This window comes from Aedes albopictus, chromosome 3, assembly GCF_035046485.1.
Source record: "Aedes albopictus strain Foshan chromosome 3, AalbF5, whole genome shotgun sequence".
Lineage (NCBI taxonomy): Eukaryota > Metazoa > Arthropoda > Insecta > Diptera > Culicidae > Aedes > Aedes albopictus.
In genome coordinates, this window is record NC_085138.1 from 326,741,221 (window position 1) to 326,765,754 (window position 24,534).

General features: G+C 39.7%; 1 protein-coding gene across 3 annotated transcripts; it reads left to right on the forward strand.

The window, feature by feature from the left end:
• The first annotated feature begins 6,885 nt into the window (after nt 1-6,885).
• On the forward strand, nt 6,886-22,252 carry LOC134284219 (uncharacterized). Of its 3 annotated transcripts, XM_062842848.1 has the most exons (5): nt 6,886-7,499; nt 7,560-7,607; nt 12,092-12,613; nt 16,087-17,733; nt 21,419-22,252. In XM_062842848.1, exons 2-5 carry the CDS (start codon nt 7,571-7,573, stop codon nt 21,856-21,858), a joined length of 2,646 nt encoding a protein of 881 aa, XP_062698832.1. In that variant the 5' UTR covers nt 6,886-7,499; nt 7,560-7,570; the 3' UTR covers nt 21,859-22,252. The 3 variants fall into 3 exon arrangements, with proteins under 3 accessions (XP_062698832.1, XP_062698833.1, XP_062698831.1); XM_062842849.1 differs by lacking the exon at nt 12,092-12,613; XM_062842847.1 differs by lacking the exons at nt 6,886-7,499; nt 7,560-7,607 and having other exon boundaries at nt 11,744-12,613.
• Nucleotides 22,253-24,534: the final 2,282 nt, after the last annotated feature.

Sequence of the window (24,534 nt, forward strand, 5' to 3'; positions counted from 1 at the left end):
AACCGTGTATTTGACGAATGTATGCGAACTGCGTTCAATAAACTGACAGGGTTCTCTTCGATTCCTTCCAGACACCGAACGAGTAAGACGTTAGTCTCGACAGCTCCGAATCTTAAACTTTAAAGTGACCCCGCATAGAAAATTACAGTTTGTAGTAAACTCCAAACAGTACGTCACCTATATCTGTTAATGTTACTGTATCACGATCAGGTGTTGTTCTGTTGAAAACTATGACCGGATGCTTCGGGATCATAAAGAATGGTCTAATCAACCCATATTAAGATGTAACAGTATACCATATTTTGCAGAAATTGTGAAATATTATAGCGATGAAAACTCGTGAGATAAGGTGGCAATATGGAATGGCCATATCTCAAATGGTTTGTGATTATGTTTGCACAATTCACTTACACATGTGTATTGCACTGTAAGCCACTTAAATTCAACAGTTTGCCAAATAGTTGCAAACATTGGTATATGTAACGACAGAACTTTTCAGTCTGCACTGTAATGTAGAAAAATAAAACAAAATCTTTCGTGCGGCCATCGCCTGCTGAGAGAAAAACAAATCGAAAATTCGTTACAATAAACAGTTTGAAGCACCTGGAGCGATCTAGATTAAACAGAGGTGAGTTTTGCGTGTTAATTCTATTTTGTTTTTGGTGGCATAACTATCCACATGATTTTTTTTTTTTGGCAGAATTCGCATCCTATTTCGCCTGACTGCAGAAGGGATGTTAGAAGCACTTAGAAGGATCCGCCCTGCTCTAGGCAAAAATGTTATGGAAAATCCGTCTCCATCGGAAGAATATCCACCAAGAGTTTTGATCAACGTAGTTGCTACCGCATATCTGAAAAAAGTAATGGTTCTTGTGAATTTAATCGAAATAAAATGATTGTTGAATAAAAAATAAATATTTGGTCAACGTACAACCAACTTTTTATTTTAATGGTTTAAATACAGCATAACCATATACCATACGTTTAAAATATTATTGGCGACAGTAAATCAATAATAACACAAACATTCTTCGTTTTTCTTCCAGAACTATTGTTCAACTGTTCTCTACCCTTTGCTATACAGTGAATTGTTTGAAAAACTGAATCATAAACTAACCATATCCTTCACTGTTTTGCGAAAAATTTGTTCGAGAAAACGAGCGATTTTTTATGGTAACCTATCTTAACCGCCCATTCCACATACTGTAATTTGGCGGATTACCATTTGCCAAACTGGCAAATCTGTACATGGTATGGTTATCTTACTGTTATCTCTGACAGTTCGAGAAATAGTCAAGTGACAATTGCTAATAGGCCCCTACAGTATGGAATACGTTGCATTGACAGTTAGTGATTATGCGGGACATAACTCCAAACCTCTAGCAGAGAAGAGAAGGGCATCTCAAAACAAACCGAACACACGAGAAGTGATAAATTTTAGGCGTGAAAAATCGACTCGATTTATTTTGTTTCTGCCCATTTCGTTTCCATCGTGTATAAACGTCAAGACAACTGCATGGCTCAAAGTGTGTTGATTATTTCAGGTATAATCAAAATTAATGAACAGATGACGTCGATGATTAATTATCTTATTCTTCGAAATTTTGTTTCATTGAGAGCAAATCAGTTGTTGTTTCGACCACTATTGCAATAATATGGTACACGTACCAAAGATTTTTTTTTTTGCAATTGCAGGCTGTTATAAAGCATAATAATGGTGTTTTAGCAATTTTTCTTAATCATCTTAACGATTTTATACATATTCCCATCACTTTTGTATCGCGTACACTATTTACGGTTTTAAGAGATAAGCAACTTTGACTGTGTTCCCGAAATACATTCTAATTAAAACATTTTTTTTTTTTTCGAATCAGTTTTTGAGTTGGTGTACCTGCCTCCGAAATACTTTGCTTTTTCGTGTCAACACGCTTGAAATTTTCCGTGTAAAAAGTGTGGCTTCAACCGCTAGGTGTCGCGACCAACAGCATGAAATATTTATCAATTTCTGACTCGGGAGATGACCTTCTCTTCTCTGCCTCTAGTAATGCTCAATTGATCTCCGTTTAAGTCCGCTCGTGTGTCAGCCTTCTGCTACTGTGCGTTGCGCGAAAATTTATAAGCGCAAACGCTCGTATACTTCCGCCTGTACTATAAATCATTTTGGTGTTTTCGGCGCAGTATTCCTTGGCGCATTCGCGCACTTATTGTAGAAGACACCAGAATGATTAAACGTACGGGCGGAGATCTAGGGTATTCGTACCTATCTTCGTCTTAGTACCCATATTCATCTCATTTTAGGCAAGCCCAACTTTGAACAGCAAAATATACAATATTTGAGCAATAAATAATCCAAGCAATCAATGCAAGATGTTCCTTGCAGTTCAACCAACGTTTCTGAGGGTATTTGTTGTTTTAACAATTTATTTAGGTATTAAAAACTAGAATAATTGCAAAGTACAGCAGAATTTTTGAATTTCTTACCTCTGAGCTTCTTATTTGTCTTATTTGAATTTTCAAAACCGGCAAATTCATCTCATCCTGTACCAAAGTTCGACTGCTTCATAATGAACAAAATCAATCATTTTGCATATCACTTTTTTACACATTCCACTATAAACACTTCAATATTTCTTTTCAATACATTAGAATGTCCGAAAATACCTCCAAATTCCAGAAAAATATGAGATTAATTTTCACAAGTAAATAAATATGCTTGGACATATCTTCGTCTGTTTTCACTGTTTTCACAATCCAGGAAAAAGTACAATGTTGCCAGATAACATTTACCATAAGCGAATTAAATAAAATTTCAAAATTTCAATATTTCATCAATTACGACTGTTTCGCAATATGCAAAAAAGTGGCAGTAATAATTGACATTATTTTCAGAACAATAAGTTGATTTACATTCGATTAAAATATTTTTTTTTAATTTATTTTATTTATGTAAATATCTACCGAATGCTTAATTTTTATCAAAACTGCAAATCAGGCAGTCCTGACATTTGAATACGTATATATCGAAACTAGTGAGCGTGAGTTCGGTTTTTTCAAAAGGGCTAAATTTTTATTTGAATTGAATCCGGAGAAAGTTGAAAAACAGGCGTATCTGAGAAAAGTTGATTTAAAATGTGTTTTGCTTTTCATGAGGAAAATGCTTTTTGCAAAAGCATGCTTTTTAATATTTCTTTCTTCAGTGAAAAATTTCGTTGCTTCGCTGAATTACACGACGTTTTCTTCCAGCGAAGGATTACGCGATACAGCAAATCGCTAAATTTCACACTAACACAGCAAGAAATCTGTCAGCAATATTGTCTATCAGGTTGGAATCAGGGCAGATATGAGATCAAAAATTGTGTTTTTCTTGGTTCACACGGGTCGCAACTTTTTCGCGACTAGTGCGCTGTGTTGTTGATGACGAGGTTGATGACAAGTACATAGATAGATGCGCACTACTTCCGAAACGGATCAGATGACGTCTCAAATTTGGCTAAACAGCTTTTAGTTTTTTTTACTCAGCGTTGGGTTGTTTTCTCCTTCGCCCCACTGCAATGTTGTCGAAAGCACAGAGAGAAACACCGACGCATCCGCTGCTCTTCCGTGGAAAAAGCCAAATTTGTGTTTTCTTGAGTTAACCCAAATTTAGTTTTGCATAGAAATTTATAACTTCAAATTTCTCACCTCACCTATATGACATCCCTATTCCCACCCAATAGTCCATTTTACGAGCCGAATTTATGAATGAAAATTTGACAGGAGCTCGCACCCGAACACGTGAAAATCAATATCATCATCAACATTGTTGTCATTCCGTAAAATGGCTCATAGGATTGTTTGCAGCCAACATCAATTGGGTTCCCCCATTGACAATACATTTGGGTTCCCTGAACATTAGTACACGATGCAAACTTTGTGCGCCGCAGAATAGTTTGAAAATATGTTCTTGGTCAAAAATGATTTGTTCATTGAGTTTGTTGTGACAGAGCATGGAAAATAAATGGATTCGTTGCGCTGATCGAGGAAAATTGATCATTATTGTTTTATCTTTTTTAATTACAACAAACGAAGCGAAATTTTAATAAGATCTTTTGGATATTTGGCCACTCCACACCATCAATGTGCGATTTTCAGCTCGGTTCGCGGTGACAGTTTGTGACAGGTCCTCCTTGACATTAAGTAGCATGCAATCGAAGCCAGCTGTCTCCTCTCTCTCAGCTCATCACTGTTTGATGCAAATTTGAGTAAATCGAATATTTAGAAAATATTTCTTTGAATGGTTTTGAATTTTAAAGGTCCTAAAATTTTTCTTGCAACGCATAAATATCATAAAATAATTTATATTTAGGGCGACTTATTTTACTGCATATAGAGATAAGTGACATTTCAACACACGAACACTAGCGCATTTTTTCCTCACACAAAAGTGCACGCCGATTGAAAGGCTATTCAGATTGCATATGCAAATATTACCCAATCGAATTGGGTAAAACGGGTAAATAATGATAAAACCAACGTCCGGGGCAAGAGTGCAAATATTTTCCTCGCAGTTCCACAACTACATCTACAAAAAAGGCACGCATACATTTGAACGTGCCCGAATAAAAAATACAGTAGAAAAACCGAATGTTGTATTGTAACAGTACTATTTAGAACCATATTGTTACAATAAACACCACTGTGAAAATAAAAAATACAAAAACAATAAGATGTAATGTTAGACACCATACAGTGAATTGTAAATGAGATTTTTACAATATACTATACGGGTTGTTAAGTATCGTAACAATATAAAAAAAAATTTTTCTCCATATATATTTTTTTACAAAACCATACATTTTATTGTAAATGAATTGTTCGAAATACTGATACGTGGGCTTTAATATACCGTACATTGTATGGTACACGTATGGTTTCAAACAATAAAATGTACCGTAAATATATTGTTTTTAATTGTAATTTCACTACTGGTTATAAAATTAATCATGGTTTTGGAATGGTTCTCTTTTGTTATGTTGTATTGTTTTACATTAGATAATAAACCATATAATGTTATATTATCTCGTCATGTTCCTTCGATAATGGCAGTTCTAGCCAAACTAACCTTAACTCGTCTAAGTCTGAGTAGCCTCTGATTGCATTAACAGTTGAAGCTTAAGCTCCCATGTCCCACCAGCCAGATAACCGGGTTTTGCAAACTAAGCATTATTTGTGGCAACACTTTGAGCGGCATGATGGAACTATGCCGAGCGCGCTAAGTGCTATTAGACCACTAATGCAGTTGCATGAAGTGGGTGACGAGGTACATAAGTATCATTACAGCGTGCTTAACCATTATTGCAATATTGAGGCTCCAATTTGACTGAACTATGAAATGTGTACATAACAACTCATGAGAAAACTGTCAAGTTCGATTCAACTATACGTTAGGTTAAAAAGCGAAGACGAACTTATTTCAGAAGTCGTTCCAGTGTCCAGTCCAGCCCTTATGTTAAAAATGTCAAAGATAAATCGCATTTAATTCGGTTGTTGTACAAGGCAATTTCACATGAGAGAAGAAGAGAAAGAATAGTGTTGAACTCATCCACTGATTTACGGTAATCTGGCCTGCGTCTTTCCGGGTTGACCTACATTCGTATTCCTCTCATCGCACTCTACATACCTAGCCCACCATATCTCTGATATGCAGTCCTTAGGACACCTGGTTTACCACTTTATTTAAATATTTTATTATGCCTCTCAAGAAAAATCAGAATATGGCGATTATCTGCCTCTGGCTTCTGATATTAGCGCGACAGTCACTAATCATAACAGCGTCACCAGATTTAAAAGTATATAATTCCACTATATGGGGTTTGACAGCAAGAACACTCATTCTACTGAGCTACTCTTGCCGTTCGTCACAAATACATTCAAAAACATCTGTCACTTCGCGAAACCCACGTGCTTTTGTTTTTGGCGGGATCACTTTTTCTTTTCTTTTGCCTTGCGACTGTCATGCGGCGGTATGCCTTGCGAGCGTACGACCGCCGCAGGACTCTAATAAAAGATAAGCGCGACAATATTGACTTTAAATAGATGTTTCAACTTATTCACTTTTTTCTCTTTCATTTCCTTTGCAACAAAAATGTCACGGACATCAACAAAACAAAGCACGGAAAAAATCATAAACTGAATAAAAAACAAGATAAAAAATTAAAAATGCACGAAAAAAGATTGTTTCGGAATAGTGAATGGTTCAAACGTAAGAAAAACAGTATAATATATTGTTACATAAAGATCGGATGTAAATGTATAATAGCTACCAATGTGCAAAGCTTTTAGCGAACCATTCCATTACAATACACTATATTGTAGCTGGTACACTGTAGGGTACAGGAATGGTTTTCACCAAATACCCTATGGTTAGTTTTTATCCGGGTGATTACCTCTCTAAGGTTTTTTAGTTGCGTGTATGGACTTCAATGCAATAAAATACGCCTTTCTCCAATTTCGCTATCGATTTCGCTGTTGCCACTCTTTAGCAATCCGCTGTCAAAAACAGGGTTTGCCCACCGCTTTAATCAGGCCCGGATTAAGGATTGTGGGGGCCCGGGGCCCGAGCGAATGTGGAGGCCCCTCGGAGAGATGACCAAAAATGTTTTTCCTTATTTTCGAACAGTACTTGAGCAATATGAGAAAAATAATGCTGATGTTAGCAACCAAAAAAGTTTTTGTGGGGGCCCCTAAAATGTGGGGGCCCGGGGCCCGGGCCCCCCTGGCCCCCCCTTAGATCCGGCCCTGGCTTTAATGTTTATCATTTCTCCCATTGTTCTCGGACTACCAGCTGGTCATGTTTACACAACAAAAGCAGCTGGTCCCTGACCATCCTCATTGTTCTCTCGCCACAACTGCTATTTACGTTGTCATAACAAAACCAGCTATTTTCGCCTGGGTTAGGGTTGGACAGCGAGGAGCTGTCGGAAATGATAGTTTTTTTACGGTTGTCGGGCGATTTAAATGTCATCGTGAAGGTGAAAGTCTGATTATTCGTAGAAAATACAATACTCTTTCCGGGAATATTTTCAGATTGTTGATTTTATAGATTGGCTCTTATTGGAAATAACTCCGGATGTCACGCATCTGTCAGCATGACTTATTTGTGACGTCTGCACAGGTCTGCACGCTCTAGTGTATTACGAACTAAATAGGTGAGTGCTACACAAAATCGGTCCAAGACAATAGCTGCAACAACAATAACTAAGAGCTGCTCTTGTGTTCGAAAACCATTTTTTCATAATTTTACATGATAATCTAATTTGATTTTCAAGGCACCAAGATTTGTAAAAAATATATTCAAATTCAAATATTACATAAATGCGAGCAGATGAAAATCTCCATCAATTTTTCTCATTTTTGGGTGCCATGGGGTGAAAACGTGTAACCTTCGTTATATGCTGTTAGTGTTAACGTGTAAACCTGAGACGTGTAAACAAAGTGCATGAGTCCGAAAATATAAAAATGTAAGTTTTCAATAAATAATCATTTAAGCTCATATAATATAGCAAATATCATCTTTCCAGCTGCATTAAACATGGATAAGGAACACTTGATAAATGATTGTTCCGGAGGTAAGTAAATTTTCACACGAATGAAGCCGTGCAGCGATTTCAAATATTCTCCGCAAAACAGTTACTGTAAATACCAAATGGGAAAATAAATACCGTCAGTGTACCAGTAGCTGCTCGTGCTCCAATAGCCGCTCACCGTCATGAAAATAATATTTATTGGCATAAATATGTACGATTGTTTTCATCCGGATATTATTCGGTTCAGATATTGTGAATATCCATGGAAAAAAGTTTGTATTTTTGCAGGGAACCTTTAATCCATATTGGAACACGAGCGACTACTGGTACATTGAGGGTAAGATGATTGGATATTATCAGCAGAGATAGCAGGTTTGCTCTCCGTCATTACAGGATTTTGCCGGCCGAAATGCTTGAAATTTGGTCGTATAATTTCAACTTGGTTGGGAAATGTTTGAGGCCAAATTTGAGTTCGACATATTTAAAAAAAAAACCGTCATGACAAAAAAAACAAAACTGCCGAAAATATCAGAGTTTCCCTAGGTTTCCATTCATTTATTTAGTATTGAATTGTTGGTGGCTGGTGGCTGAATTTCTTCATCTTCGGCCGTGTCTCATATTTGCCAGATCGTTCTTCACCTGATCCGCCCACCTTGCACTCTGCCCTCCAAGTATTCTTGTACAATCTGGATCTCTTGCGAAACCCAGCTTTGCAGGGTTGTTGACCGGTATTCTGACAACATGCCCTGCCCATCTTATTCTTCCAGCTTTGACACGCGAAAATCGATGTTTCTCCTGAACCGTGTGTCGGACGTACATCGGGCACAGTGCGCTGGATAGAGGGCCAGGTCCGCTGTCCAGCGCACTACGTCCGACGTTATGTTTTACGTGTGGATTTTGGGAAAATTTGATTGTCGGGCGTGGGGAAACTTCGGGTTTCAACCGCGACGACAATATCTCCTCTTCGAGCATAGTCCAAGTCTCTTGTCCGTAGAGAACCACCGGTCTTATCAGCGTTTTGTACATGATATTTTTGAATATATTTTCTACTGCAGTTTCTTGTGGAACTCATAGGTTCGACTTTCACTGATGGTGCGCCTTCGTACACAGCTAGCGATATTGTCCGTCCGTCTATTGTAACACTGCTACCTTGCCCTGTCGTTCGCGGTTGCGCCTGCCTGCATGTATTTCGTGTTGGACTCTTTCACTATCAAATCAATCCAAACTTTGCTACTTCACGTTTCAGGCGGGTGTACAGTACACTAACCCCATTTGCACAACTGTCCCATGTGAATAGGAAGCGCAGCAAAGATGGGACTGTTATGCGAATAGCGGCAGTACAGTTCTGACAACGTTCCATATATGCTAGCTGATTATGGAATTATAGGATATTATTCCATGTCATCTGCAAAACAGACAAATCGGCTGGATTTCGTGGAAATCTTTTCCTGGCTTTGAGCCCGGCCCTTTCGGGGCGATGTTGAAGAGTAGGCATGAGAGTCCATCATTTTGTCGTAGATTTGTCCGGCGAGATTCGAACGAACTTATAAGATCGCGCCAAACCCTTACGCAATATTTTCACCGTCAATCACTGCTTTGATCAGTCTACTGAGCTTCCTGGACTCCTGGAGAAGCCTTTATTGTAAATGATTTTGCATAGCTCTGTGCAGTCTTTACTGTTGTACGCCGCCTTGAAGTCGATGAACAAGTGGTGCTGGTATTCGAGGCTTTTTTGAATGATTTACAAAACAGAAGGATAACTCGTGGGATAACTTCCCACAAACTTATTCCCTTTATGTAAAAGACGACAGAGGATGATCAAGAATAACACTTTGTAGATGGAATTCATAATTATGATCGCTCGGAAGTTCTCAAACTCCAACTTGTAACTTTTCTTGTTGATGGAGCAAATGACACCTTCCTTTCACTCCTCCGGTAGATGTTCGGTTTCCCAGATCGGCTAATAATGCAGACAACTTGATGTATTCAGCTCAAATACCAATTTCTCTTGAACTGCTAGATAACGTCCTTGACTACCTTAGGCGTGGGAGTTGGCTCGTCGGTGTGACCTTCTGGACTCCCGTTCTACGATTGTCCCATGTTGTATGGAAATCCCTATGTACATGGGACAGTTATGCGTAGAACGTCAGTGTTTTCATTTCATTTATTTAGTTCAACATCAAATTAATGATAACACTGAATCAACATTTTGCCGGCATAATACTTGATTTGCAGCTGTAGCTCTCCAACGTTGGTCACGCCCAACCCTCGCCAGATCACGCTCCACCTGGTTCGCCCATCGTGCTCTCTGCACTCCACGCCTTATTGTACCAACCGGATGGTTAACAAACACCAACTTTGCCGGGTTGTTGTCCGGCATTCTTGCAACATGGCCTGCCCACCGTATCCGTCCAGCTTTAGCCAATTCAGGATGTCGGGTTTACCGTACAGTGCCTTGTTCTGTGCAGTAGATGCTGTCGTATGCCGCCTTGAAGTCGATGAACAAGTAGTACGTTGGGACCTGGTGAGAACGACAGTGTAATGACGTTTTAATTCCTTCTTCTGCCTTTTTCTTGTGAACGGCATAGTTTGCCTCCTCTTTTAGCCCTACCAAGATTTCGTGTTTATGTGTTAGCATTCCCTCAAAAAATTTTGATAATATTGTATCCGATACTCTTCGAGATGTAGAGTAATGAAATTTTGTTCAAAGTGTTACTAAAAGTTCTATAACTTTTAGGAAATTAATTCGATCTGGCTCAAATTTTACCAATAGAGCTTCAATATATAATTTATGATTGATCGAAATTTCAGCGTTTCTTATTGAAGTATAAAAAAGTTATGAATATTTGCATGAAAAATGATTTTGACGAAAAAAAATTGTCCAAACAGCAATTGGGTTGTTTAGTGAATAAAACTTTGCTATTTTCTATAGCCTAATCGAAAGAGCTCATTTTTTTTCGTATAACGTAATTTTATTGGGTTTCAATACCTTTGTTTTGATGGTTAAATTTACAAAACAGTTTTAATTTTCGTGGATAGAATGACAGTTCCATCGATAAAGTGATAGTTCATTTTGAAAATAGTTCTCGGACTCCAAAAACTATGAAATTTTGGATTTCGACTAATTTTTGGGCGGAATCCGAATACCCCTAAAAAACCAATTGGGTTGCTTAGTAAATAAAATATTGCTTTTCTCTACAGCCTAATTGAAACAGCTCATTTTTCTTGAGTAGGTATAAGATGATTTTATTGCGTATAACAATTTCATTGTCGCGCTTATCTTGGATTCTCAGCAAGCTACGTTCGAAACGCGCAGCCTCAGATCGCACCAGACCGCGCACGTATGATTTGTACACGGTGTACATCTTGCCTAAAACTGTTTTTGCAGCCGCCGGTTGGAGCTGTCTTCCGCCGTGTACAAATCAAACGGGCGCAATCTAATGGCGGCTGACTAAGATCAGCAGGATCTGAGTGATTAAGCTAGGATGCACAATTTCCGTGGATAGAATGATAGTTCAATCGATAAAATGACAATTCACCTCGAACAAAAAATGTTCCCCATACAAACTTTAAATGCATTTTAAATAGTTATTTATGTAACGAGTTGCAAAATGATGATCTTTACTGTACGAGTTGTACATTTATCCAACGAGGCTTGCCGAGTTGAATAAATACGACGAGTGCTGGAAAAATCGAGTTTTGCAACGAGTTGCATACAACATTTTTTGCAATGAAAGAAATTTTTTCACTATAGAATATGATCGTTCCCATCAACATTATCGTGCTTCGCGGTGGTTGAATGGGAACGACCACGTGCTCCATAGTGCTAGACACACAATTTGGATCAAGCAAGCCGTGCTATAACCGTCACAGTTTTTCAAGTTCTAGCTGTGGAAACTGAGGTTGTCAATCAAACAATTGTATTATGATTTATAATGCAACCGAAATGAGTTACATTATGAACCATAATGCAATTGTTTAGTATCGTGCGGAAAAGTAGGCCGCCGTTACCATACCGAAACGGCAAGTACAAAATATAATTTTATAGTGCCGAGTTGCAAAAAATAGTTTTCGGGCATTAAAAATGATGAAATTTTATTGAAATGGGTGTATGAAAAATTTATACCTTTTAATTCCGCCCTCTATTGCTTATCCTTTGACAGATACCCTTATTTCGACTACCACTTGCAGTCTTCCTCAGTGTAAAGAGTCAACTGCAAGTGGTAGTCGAATGTGTAGTCGAAATACGCGTATCTATCAAAGGATAAGCATTAGATGGCGGAATTGAAAGGTATACATTTTTCATACACCCATTTCAATAGGGTATTCTGCTTAAAGGGTTCGAAAAATCGGTACAAGATGAAATTTTAGATTTCGACTAATTTTTGGACGGAGATTCCCATTATGAGATAATCTGAATACCCCTAAAGAACCCAATTGCCTAATGCACTATATATATTATAGAATTGTCAGACATAAGTATAAACATTTGACATTTGAATATTTGACTTTTGATTGTTTAACAGGTGATATCACCACAACGGAGCCGGTGGTCACAACCTGTTCATCAACGACATCGTCACTGTGGAACGCAGATATAGAAAACATGTTTGCTCCTTCCCAACATGCTGAAGCTGAATCTGGAAGCGTAGAAGAAAAACATCTGAACCACTCCAACAAACAACGTACTGGTAGAATTTCTAAAAGAAAAAAGCTAGCTCCTCGCAAACGGTCTAGTTACAGCGAGTCGCAGCTGCAGTGCTTGTTGGAATACGTACGAAATGGATCTATGACAATGTATAAGGTACAAAAATACTACGGCATACCGCGAGCGACCATGCAATACAGATTGGGAGAGCAATTTAAAAATAAAGGCAGAACAGGACCGGATTGCATTCTGTCTGCAGGCGAAGAATCGACTATTGTGCAATGGATTCAAAATATGGAGAAACGAGGATTTCCAATAACCCGGAAAGCATTGATTTTAAAAGTCACCGCCTATCTTCGCCAGCACCCTAGGCCCAACACGAGTCGCAACAATGTACCAGGTAACTTTCTAAGTACGTGTAAGACTGCAACAATTTCTCTTGTGTCATCCCCCCCCGCTTGAAACATTTTTTTAATCTTAGCATTTTGAAGGGGGGGGGGGGGTCAAATAAAATGTAGGGTGGGGCGGGGCAAGAAGGGTCGCCTAAGGATGGATCCCCATAACTTTGTAAATACAAATCGTATTGGTTTGTATTCGTCCGCTACTCTTTAATACACTAGTTAGCTATGCTAAAAGTCGATAAAAAGTTCATTAAATACAAAATATGATGTTAAGCAAGCAGTTTTAAAAAGTGATCGATTTGGCGCCGTGAAAAAAGTGCGGGACAAGATGGGTCACCTTTTAAGTAATTCACATTTTCTCAACGAAAAACGTCAAAATTTAAGATTTGTTCCGCATTCATATATGCTCCATATCCATGCTGAGTAAACAAGACCTACTAGTAACCATTTTATAAATTTATTTGGAATATAAAAAACTTTACGATTTGAGTGGTCCTAAGACGACTTGAAAATCGATGTTTTCACTAAAAAATTATCATAATTTTATGTTATAATTTTGAGCGTTCATTCCGCTTGATTTAAGTTATTTATGAGATAGTCTTGTAATAAAAAATAAATAACTTTTGAATGCTCCAAAAATACGTTCAAAATTGAAGGTGGTCACCTTCCCCCGCAACCGTTTATATGGAGATTATATGAATGTACCGCATAAGAAAAATGGCTAAAACCATTTTATTTTTTATTTCCAATGAGAGTGAATAATTTTTCAATCAATGCCCCAAACTTTTGTATATTCATGCTGGTAATCTAACAAAATTATTAACATAATCAGAACATGAGTAATGCGCCCGAAAATGGCACTGACCCAGCTTGCCCCGCGGCCCATCTTGCCCCTCCCCACCCTATAGGGAATTTCTGGTGGAGTAACGTCGGTGTCAGCATATCAGCGCTATGACACATACATTTAAATAGCCAGGCCCACTGTACCAATTAATGGGTGTGAATATTTAAAAATTTACGGCAATCAGGTTATCCACGTATGAATGAATAACATGATTGACGCATATTTTTGAATTTGATGAATTAAGAAACTGAGCCAACCGTACAAACCATTTAATTTTTATAGGAATGAACATGTTTTTTTTTTGTACGCAGAATCAGTGGGAGTGAAGAAGCCAAGAAAGTTAATGCACACTTCAACCAGATCGGCAGTGGCGTCTCGTAACCTCACTTTTACCTGTTCAACGACTTTAAAACTTGCATTTGCGGAGAATACAGGATCTGGATCAAATTGAAAATGGAACCATTACAGCACTGTTAATTCGGTGTGGGAAAGTAGGCCTTTTCCTGTCAGATTTGCGTGAGGTAAAATAGCCTATTACGATGAGAAGTTGCAAAAAAATCATCGTCACGCAAACATAATCGCCCAATGCTATTTTTTACTGTGGTACGCAAATCCACTGAGTAGATGGCGATAGTGAGCAAACGTCAAACGGAAGCAAAAACGATGCGAGCGCCATGAGCGAGCGATTTGCGAACTACGGAATATTTAAATAATCCGTTAAAAAGGGAAACAATGGGAAGTGAGTAGAGTGAGACGTCTGTTTGTCTGTGATTTTACATTCGTTGAACAGGTAGATTTGAGGTTAGGGAATCGCCCCTGCAGATCGGACATACAGTAGACGTTCGCTCGGTGCAACGCTTTAACTGCAATGCTTTTTAATTGCAAGCCCGCTAAGTGCAACAATTGTGCAGTTATCGCACCGCTATCTGTCAAAACGAAATGTCAACAGTGTCGCGATGTTTTTCGTATGCACTTTTGTTGCATTGCGATGATTTCCGAATGAATGCACATTGGCTGCATTCTGCAGTGACTGACAGTTCTTTGACGTCTGTTAGTTGTTGCAGTTATCGAATTTCATTCGGTAAGTGAAACATAAACATGTTGCAGTTATCGAACGTCTTCTGTAATACGATTTGCTTACGATAACTTATTCGATATAATTCGTTTCTCAGTTCGTCGAATGAAAACAATCGGCTTGATACTTTACAACAACAAGGCTACTTGTTTAAACATCTTAATCACAATCGTGGTATGAAACAGCGCCTATCGTTCTAGTTTTATACTTCTAGAGAGCAACCATGGAAAGCATAGGGTTAAGAATTTTCAAGAAAATAGCGCACGTCCTACCCAAGTAACAATTCCATTGCTGATTGGTTTCTGTTATATACGTCTGGATCAGATTTTGGCGAAAATTATAATGTCTATTTCAGTCTCATACTTAGCTTATACTATAATGAACAAATAACTCCCTCCTTAACTCTAGTAGGATGTTGAGGTCCATTGGCGAATCTAACTGTTTTTCACGGCCAAAACTTTCAGAATAACATAAAAATCCGAGCAGATTTTTAAAGATGTTGGTATCGTGGTAGAGGACGTCGAATTCTAGCGCGTTGTAACGTCACGCTACTAATACGCATTTTAAACAAATTTATCCAATTAAAACTAAATGTTCAATAGGTCAAATATATCGGATATTTTACAAAGAATTCGGATATGAAAAAGTAATGTGAGATTTACAATCGTTCTAATAAGTTACGGTACACGGTATTAGATCAAAGTATTCAACTTATGAGTAAAATGCAAAAAAGCGCGTTTTCCCATATTAACTTCCATACAAATTTCAATCGCAATGCGGATGCGGAATACGGGGACGCAACCAATCGCTGCCAAATTTTGCACAGTTATTTTGGACGCTAATATAAAGTACACCGGGGCAAGTTGAAACGGGTGGGGTAAGATGAAACGCGAAGTTTTGAAATAGATTTCAATACAATTTGGAAGTTTATCCTTCGCTAAAATAATGGTTGAACCAAAAACTATATGCTATGACAACCAAATAGATTATTATCATTAGAAAACATCATGCTAACCCGCTGTTTCATCTTACCTCACCCGTTTCAACTTGTCCCGGTGTACCTTAGATTGAAAAACCTTTGTTTCGGGTTGATACGATCAAATTTAAAGTTTCTCCATACAACGTCGACCCACTCTTTACAGTTGTTGCTATATGGACCCCTCGTTCATTTACTTCTTCAGATTAAAATATTTGGTTCAAAACCTATTAGTTCTGTAATGGCCATGGTGCACTTAGGACGATGTGAGTTCTTGGACTTATATAGGAGACTTGGCCCCATGTCCCCCTTGTGCACCAATAAAATTTGAAAAAAAGTATTAGTTCTGTAATGGAATTCATATGTGGACAATAAAAAACTAGGGGAACCAACATATGTTGGACATAGCAACGCGCAAATATTTTTGGACACCTACGGTAAAAACAAATGGAAGTGTCCAAAATGTATTGGCGTAACACTGTGTCCAAAATATGTTGGTTCCCCTATATCGTAGTTTTCTGTATTCAATTTCCAAAAGTGATAGAAAATTATACTTTTATTTTTTATTTATTTTTAGGACGAAGATGGTTTGAAAGATTCATGCGACGGCATCCTCAACTTACTCTACGAACACCAGAAGCAGTTTCTTCTGCCAGTGCCAAGGTCTCCGAGCAGGATATACGCAGCTGGTTCCGCACCGTGGAGAATTATCTAACAGAAAATAATCTAGCTGATATTTTGGATGATCCATCACGAATCCTAAACGGAGATGAAACAGGATTTTGTATGAACGCATCTCCAAAAAAAGTTCTGGCCACGAAAGGCGCAAAAAATGTTCCGTGGGTGGAAACTCAAAACGGAAAACAAAACGTGACAGTCCTTTTTTCATTTGCGGCGGACGGTACGGTCATTCCACCGGATGTTGTATTACCGTTGAAACGGTTGACCGTAGAGATTGCTCAATCTTTCCCCGCAGATTGGGGACTCGGAACATCTGATTCAGGCTGGATGAATTCCTACAATTTTGCATTATATGTGAAGAGAGTTTTGCACCCCAGCCTGGTGAAACGAAACGTGGCGTTCCCAGTTCTGTATTTTGTAGACGGACATAAGTCGCACACCGCTTTAGAAGTAGCAGATGTCTGTTCAGAGTTGGGAATTATTCTAATTGCGCTGTACCCAAATGCTACCAGGATACTGCAACCTGCTGATGTGTCTATTTTTAGACCACTGAAATGCAATTGGGGACGGGTTGTCGAAATTTGGAGAACTGAAAAAATGGCAGAACAACTATCCATCCCCACGTTCGGGACCTTGCTTCAAGAAACAATGGGACACGCGTTTAAATCTTCTACAATCATGAGTGCTTTCCGCATCTGTGGTCTATACCCGTTTAATGCAGATGCCGTAGATTATTCCAAATGCATTGCGTCTAGTCATTGCAAGCTCAATACAGCTGAGGACACACCAAACTCTACGGCCTTGCCCATAGCAGAAAGTTTGATGACCCTCGTGCCTTCATCGGCCATTGCGAATGCACTTAACATGATTGGGGAGGAAAAGATTAACCTCTACAAGTTTGGCGACCAAAGCAGTTTCTCGAATGAAGACAGGATATTGTCAACAGTCTATAATGACATACTCCGTATCGGCCAAAACACTACCGAAAAAGAAGTAGAAAACTACGAGTATGAAGATCCTGAAATTGGTGCTCCATCGTTTGTTTACGACAACGAATGTGATTTATCCGAATCGACTTCCGTTTTGTTAGACCATGAGACCTTTTTGAGTGAACATCCCTTTTCAAACGATGCAATTCGAGACACCGACCTTGTCGCAGTTAACGCAATTGATGCCGGTTTGAGCAGCGAAGAAACTATTACTAAACCGTTAGATGATCTCGAAGTTTACAGTTATGGTGATTCTGCTTGTGATCCAAATTATCTCTTGAGCGGAAACTCGAGTGAAAACGACAATCAAAATACCAATGAAAAATCGGTTTACGTAGATCACACTGGTCCTAGTTCTGAAGAATCAAGCTCGCGAAAACATGCTGTACCGGATAATCAGGTGCTATTTTTGGATAACGATGAAGAGCTATGCGATGAACCAGATTTCGAGCTTATTGCATCGTTTCTTGAGGGTGATGCATCTTGGAGCCCAGGTTGGCAACCATGTCGTGAACAATTGATACCGCCAGTTGTTACTGAGGTGGCTCTTAGTGGTAAGTTTTGAACTGTTCTGAGGTTATAGGTAAGGTATCGAGTACACGGGGTCAAATATTTGACAAGGAATGAACTAGAGAGAAAACACCTGTTTGGCACTGATAAAAATTCGAATAGTTTGATCGGGTCAAACTATGTTTGAGTATCGGTTTGTTTTTGACCAAATATTTAATACTCTGTGTACTAGTATATTAACACAGGTTTACAAATTTGGACAAACTGTGGTCCCCAGAAAGGGTGTGGGGATACTCATTTTTATAAACAGAGGTACAGTAGACGTTCGGTCGGTGCAAACGGTTTAACTGCAAGTCCGGTAAGTGCAACAAATTTGCAGTTATCGCACCGCCAAACGTCAAAACTGTGTGCCATGTTAGCCCAAATGAACAGTCGGATAAATTTCACGTTCATTTAACGTTAGTTGCTGGCTTGTTGACATCTGTCAGGCGTTGCAGTTATCGAATTTCGTTCGCTAAGTGAAACGTAAGCAAGTTGCAGTTATCGAACGTCTACTGTAATAGCAGTGACATATTGTACAGTAGACGTTCGATAAGTGCAACATGTTTACGTTTCAGTTACCGAATGTAATTCGCTAACTGCAACGACTGATAGGCGTCAAACGACCGTCAATTCATGTTGGACGCATCCGAACTGCACTCAAAAACATCGCATTGCAGCTGAAGTGCATTCAAAAAATATCACAACACAGTTGACGTTTCGTTTTTGACAGATAGCGGTGGGATAACTGCAAAATTGTTGCAGTTACCGGACTTGCAGTTAAAAAACATTGCAGTTGGGAGCGAACGTCTACTGTATCAAACGCATATTATGAATTGTCATGTATGATGTAAATCAATGTGTGACCTAATAAAATATAAGGAAAACTCATTGAATGCGCGGTGAGTGGCGACCTTACGGTAAAACTGTTAGAATTTACCTATCGCTCGTTGGAAGTCAATCGCTTTTTTTAAATTCGTTTCTATTTCTATCAATAACTTGAGGCCATTCCAACTGTTATTGCTTATTGCAAAAAGAAGAAGAAGCCATACTTAACATGAAGTATTAATTTTTAGATTATATAAATGCGTGCATACCCTGGGCTTGGGCTATATCTTCCAGGGAGTTTTGATTCTAGGCATGTCACCGATGTGCTTTGCATTAATGATTGGAATAGCTTAACGTATTACCAATGGCAAACAATGGCAGTTATACTGATCATGCAGGAAAATATCTAGACTAACATCTAAAAAGGGCGTAACATCCATTTCAATTTTCTGCTTCTCCTGTTCCTCCTAGGCGCATTTTCAATTATCCATCTAATCTTTAACCAGCAACAGGTAGAGCAGATTCCCTTCTATCCGACAACGGGATAAGTTTGCTGAAAAAAAATTGAAATACGCCTACGAGGGACGAAAGAAGCTGAGGCGTGCCATGGTTGTTCCGCCCTTTTCTCATGTTGGTCTAGATATAATTACAAGTTGGTGAGAATATTACAAATTAGGGTGGATAATAAGCCCAGTCCCCTCAATGGACAATGTGGGTAGAGCGAGGGAATACCATTGAAGGTTTGTAATGACCAGTGGCGTCGCGTAACCTCACTTTTTACCTGTGCACCAAGTATAAATTCTTGAATTGTTTGAACAAATTTGCTTGTAATAATTAGAAAATGACTATAATAGCTGCTTTCACTAATTTCTATTTTGATTTTGATCATAAATCCCCTGCAATTACAAGTTTTAGGGTCGGTGCACAGGTAAAAAGTGAGGTTACGCGACGCCACTGGTAATGACCCTTAATGCATTGTTTATTATGTAAATTTAATTTTCAAAGTTTTGACGACAAACATGAGATGAGAGAATTACCTAATTCGCCCCCAAAACGACGATTCGACCGCTTGGGAGTGTTGTCGTCGTCGTGATGATGCTTCCCGAAAGCAATGTCAAATTCGTTCGGGGTTTCAAAACATTGGAAAGAAATTCATTATTTTTACAGTCAGATTGAGATTTACGAGTAAATGAGTCTGATCCGAAGGTATAACTGTTTATTCTGAGCATAACAGTATTTTTTACGGCAGTGAAAACTTATTAGAAGTACGATATTTCTGGGTCTGAAAATCGTTCAGGCGAAGTGGATAGCAAATCTAACCTAGAATATCCTACAATTCTAACCTCAACTCCTCACTTGCACAAGCCGGATCTCATTTTTCACGGAAATGGTGGAACAAAATGCAAAACTAATGTACGTGCGACCGAGGGAATTGAAAGTTCTACCATTCCCACTTAAAAAAATTGTCGGATGTGGGTTGTAAGTAGGAAAAATAAAATAATTCCCCCAACAGATTATGTTGATAGGTATGTAAAAAAGGTAAACATCATCAGTTCGGTAGTTGCGCTACCGAAACAAAGATGAGTAACAGTATGTTTTGTTTTGCCCTTGAAAGCCAATAGGAAAGTCACATCAGCATAGCTTTTACATATGCAAATGATATGCATGGGGTCATGTCTAGCATTTGGTACCAGTATGGCAATGACTGATTCGTATCTAATAGGCGCACTACAAGACCACGCGGACAGTTCGATTAAAGGCTTAATTGAGAGGAAGTCTATTTTCCGAACCTGAAGGAGCATTTTTCTCCAGAGTAGCTGGCCAGTCGGAGAGGATAGAAATGTCCGTTTGTCATAACTGAAAAAAAAAAAAAACAATCGGACGCACTTTTTTTCTGTGACGTGCTTGTCGTTTTGAAGATGATTTTTTTTTTATTATGGAAAGTATGTGATTTATTATTGAGCCTTTAATTCGGTCTATACTTCGGTTTCGTGATCCGAAACACTCGGCTAATTGAAAAAAAAACTTTCTTAGCTTTTTGGAGAAATACATACCCAAGTAACATTTTTATGGCTCATTGGTCTAGTAGAGGTTTTGAGAACCGTCATAAAACCTCATATCTTTTACAGTATTGTTCCGATTTTATCACGGCCTTTTTCAAAAATGTTGTTATATATTCTTTAAAATGCTTAACATTGCAGGACACGCCATCAGCATCAATAGACCTGATGTTGCCAAGTCTGTACCAACTCCCTGACCCAACACCAAAACACCCTTTTTCTATCCCACGGCGTTTATGTGGTCAGCAAATACTATTCAGCCTTTAACCCTTTTTCGGACTGACTTGCGCTCTCATAGCCCCGCCAAATGCTGCAAAATGAAAATGAAAATTAATTTAAAATGCGTCCATATGACCGATGTGGTAAGCACACTGTTATTCAGCAAAACCATGCTGAAGATGACGAGTTCGATTCCCGATCGATCTTGTCGTAAAGGAAATTTCCTTTACATCCTTGGACATAAAGTACAGGCACGAATGTCACACGAAATACGCATGCAAAATGGTCATTGGCAGAAGCTCTCAGTTAATAACTGTAGAAGTTCTCATAAAACACTAAGTTGTGGAGCATTTGTTATCCATGTTAGGACGTTACACCAAAAAGAGGAAAAACATAAATCCGATGAAATGAACCAAAATAATAGCTGCATGTGGATATAATTTTCCTTTTTGCAAAAAAAAATGTTTACCAAAAAAATGGTATCATCGCGAATTACACATTTTGTAAACCTCTGTAACATCTGTTTTATCAGTTTTTTGTTATGTTGATTTTGTTATAATAATAAACTTCCATTTTTTTGTAGATGCACTACCTGCTTCACAATTTCCGGACTTCGCGACATCAGAAGTGCCGCCAATAAGTGCCTGTAACTTTTTTAAAGCACCACCTACCCCCAAACGCAATCCAAAGCATAGAAATTATAAACAAAAATCGTATGCTATACTAACAGCCGGGGAAAGATTGCAGGAACTCCGTCAGCAGGAGCTTAGCAAAGCAATAGCCGCAAAACAGAAACAAGAAAGAGCAGTAAAGCGGAAGGAGAATAAACTAAACAAGGAAGCTGCAGCAAAAGCACGGGCTGAACAGAAGGAAAACTTAAAGAAAATTAAGGAGAAGACAGCTACAGGAATCAACCGTGATAAGCCGAAACAAAATGCAAAGAAAAAGAGAGAAAAAGAATCTAAGAAGAAAACGATTGAAAAGACTGCTTCTAAAAAGCGGTGTAATTTGTTGATTATCTAAAATTCAAAAAGTGCGGTTGATGCTACGTTTATAAGATTATTATGAGGTAGTTTTTTACAATAAAATTTTCCAGACAGAATATCTTTAGCATCGTTTAATTCATGTAAATCTCCATGACCATAGATAATTAAGGGGCCAACTACCTACTTATCAATGTGCAAATATTTGTGTGGAATGGTAAGTATTTCATAATGGTTTGCTGTTCACTTCAGTTGTGATGTAGCGAGGCAGCGCATTTCTACATCACTCAAGAATAATAATATGATAAGTCTAGAATGTTGGCACGGTAAAGGCCATACCAGTGGGTATGTTGCGCAAGTCAGATCCCATTGTTATCCACTAGCCTCTGCTCAGCAACTCATATCCCTACCTCCGCGTGGTACCGGCTGGAAACTACGAGCAACCTTAGGGAAGATCGGGTGTTCTCCAGGAGGAGCGGCTCACAACAGCGTCTGATCCCCATGTTAGGGGCGGCTGATCAACGTCCGAGTGCCAGGGAAGGACTCTAAGCTCAACTGTGCACTATGGTCCTCCGGAAAGTAGGGGGTTGGTGTCCGGCCTTATGAGCCAGCTGTAAAAACCCATTGTAACGGAAAATCAGAAAAAGAATAATACGAACCGAGACCAACGGCAACGACCCCAGCGAACAAAAAGGACTTGCGATTAGAAACTCGGTACGTGGAACTGCCGATCTCTCAACTTCATAGGGAGCACCCGCATACTCGCCGATCTACTAAAAGACCGCGGGTTCGGCATTGTAGCGCTGCAGGAGGTGTGTTGGACAGGATCCATGGTGCGAACGTTTAGAGGTAATCATACCATCTACCAGAGCTGCGGCAACACACTTAACTATCACGCCGAGCACCTGGGATCGAATCCCACTCCCGACATACTCACAAAATGTGGGTTCTTCCTTCGGAAGGGAAGTAAAACGTGGGTCCCGAGATGAACTAGCCTAGGGTTAAAAATCTCGTTAATACAGACAAAAAAAAGGTGTGTTGGACAGGCCACCTTCTGAATGCTGGGTTTGCCATAAAATGCAGCGAGCTCGTGATTCATCCTTGTCCGCCACACACCATTCTCCTGCACATCGCCTAAGATCGTCCTTAGCACGCGACGCCCAAAAACTCCGAGTGCTTGCAGGTCCTCCATGGTTTGTATGGGGCAGGTTAGCATGGTTCATGTCTCGTGTCCGTAGAGGACCACCGATCTTATCAACGTCTTGTACATGGTGCATTTGGTGCGTGGGTGAATCTTTTTTGACCGCAGCTTTTTTTAGAGCCCATAGTAGGCACGACTTCCGCTGATGATGCGCCTTCGAATTTCACCCGTTGCGGGATGCGTTGAGGTTCTCGTAGAACTTCCGTGTTTCATGGAAACAGCACAGCAGTTCGATTTCTTCGCACTCCGCTTGTTCAAGGCGGCGCTTTTTTCCCGGAATAGACGGATCTGCTGCTTCCGCTTCTGTTTGTAACGTTTCACGTTCTGCGGGTTCCTTGCTGCAGCATTACCGCCCGTGCTGCGTTCTTCTCTTCCAAAATCGCTCTACACTCCTCGTCGAACCATTCGTTTCGTCAACTTCTTTCCACGTACCCGATGGTGCTCTCGGCTGCGTTGTTGATGGCTGCTTTTATTGTACTCCAGTAGTCCTCTAGAGGGGCCACATCGAACTCGCCCTCGTCTGGGAACGGTGCCTCGAGATTCTGCCCTTATGCTGGGGCGACATCCGGTTGCTTCAGTCGTTCAAGGTTGTACCGTGGCGGTCGCCGGTACCGTACCCTATTGATGACGGAAAGTTTTGGGTGCAGTTTGACCATCGCCAGATAGTTGTCGGAGTCGATGTTGGCGCCACTATAGGTCCTGACGTCGATAATGTAGGAGAAGTGCCGTCCGTCAATCAGAACGTGGTCGATTTGCGATTCCGTCTGCTGTGATGATCTCCAGGTGTAACGATAAGGGAGGCTGTGTTGGATAAAGGCGCTACGTATGACCATGTTTTAAAGGCAACGAAATCAATGAGTTGTAAGTTGTTTTCGTTCGTTTGCTGGTGGGCGCTGAACTTTCAATCGTGCGTTCGTCTAAATTCCTCCTCCTGGCCTACCTGAGGGTTTAGGTCACCTATGATGATCATGACGTAGTGGCTTGGGCAGCGATCATACTCGCGTTCGAGTTGCGCGTAAAATGCTGCTTTGTCATCATTAGTGCTTCCGGAGTGAGGGCTTCTTCTTCTTGTGTATGGCTCTACGTTCTCACTGGAACTTGGCCTGCCTCTCTCCAACTTAGTGTTCTTTGAGCACTTCCACAGTTATTAAAATGGAGGGCTTTCTTTGCCTGCCATTGCATGAATTTTGTACCTTGTGAGCAGGCCCGGATTAAGGTTTGTGGGGGCCCGGGGCCCGAGCGGATGTGGAGGCCCCTCGGAGAGATGACCAAAAATGTTTTTCCTTATTTTCGAACAGTACTTGTGCAATATGAAAAATAAAGCTAATGTTAGCAACCAAAAAAGATTTTTGTGGGGGCCCTTAAAATGTGGGGGCCCGGGCTCGGCCCCCCTTAGATCCGGCCCTGCTTGTGAGCTTGTGAGGCAAGCACAATGATACACTATGCCCAGGGAGTCGAGAAAATTTTCTCGACCGGAACGGGAATCGAACCCGCCGTCTCCGGATTGGCGATCCA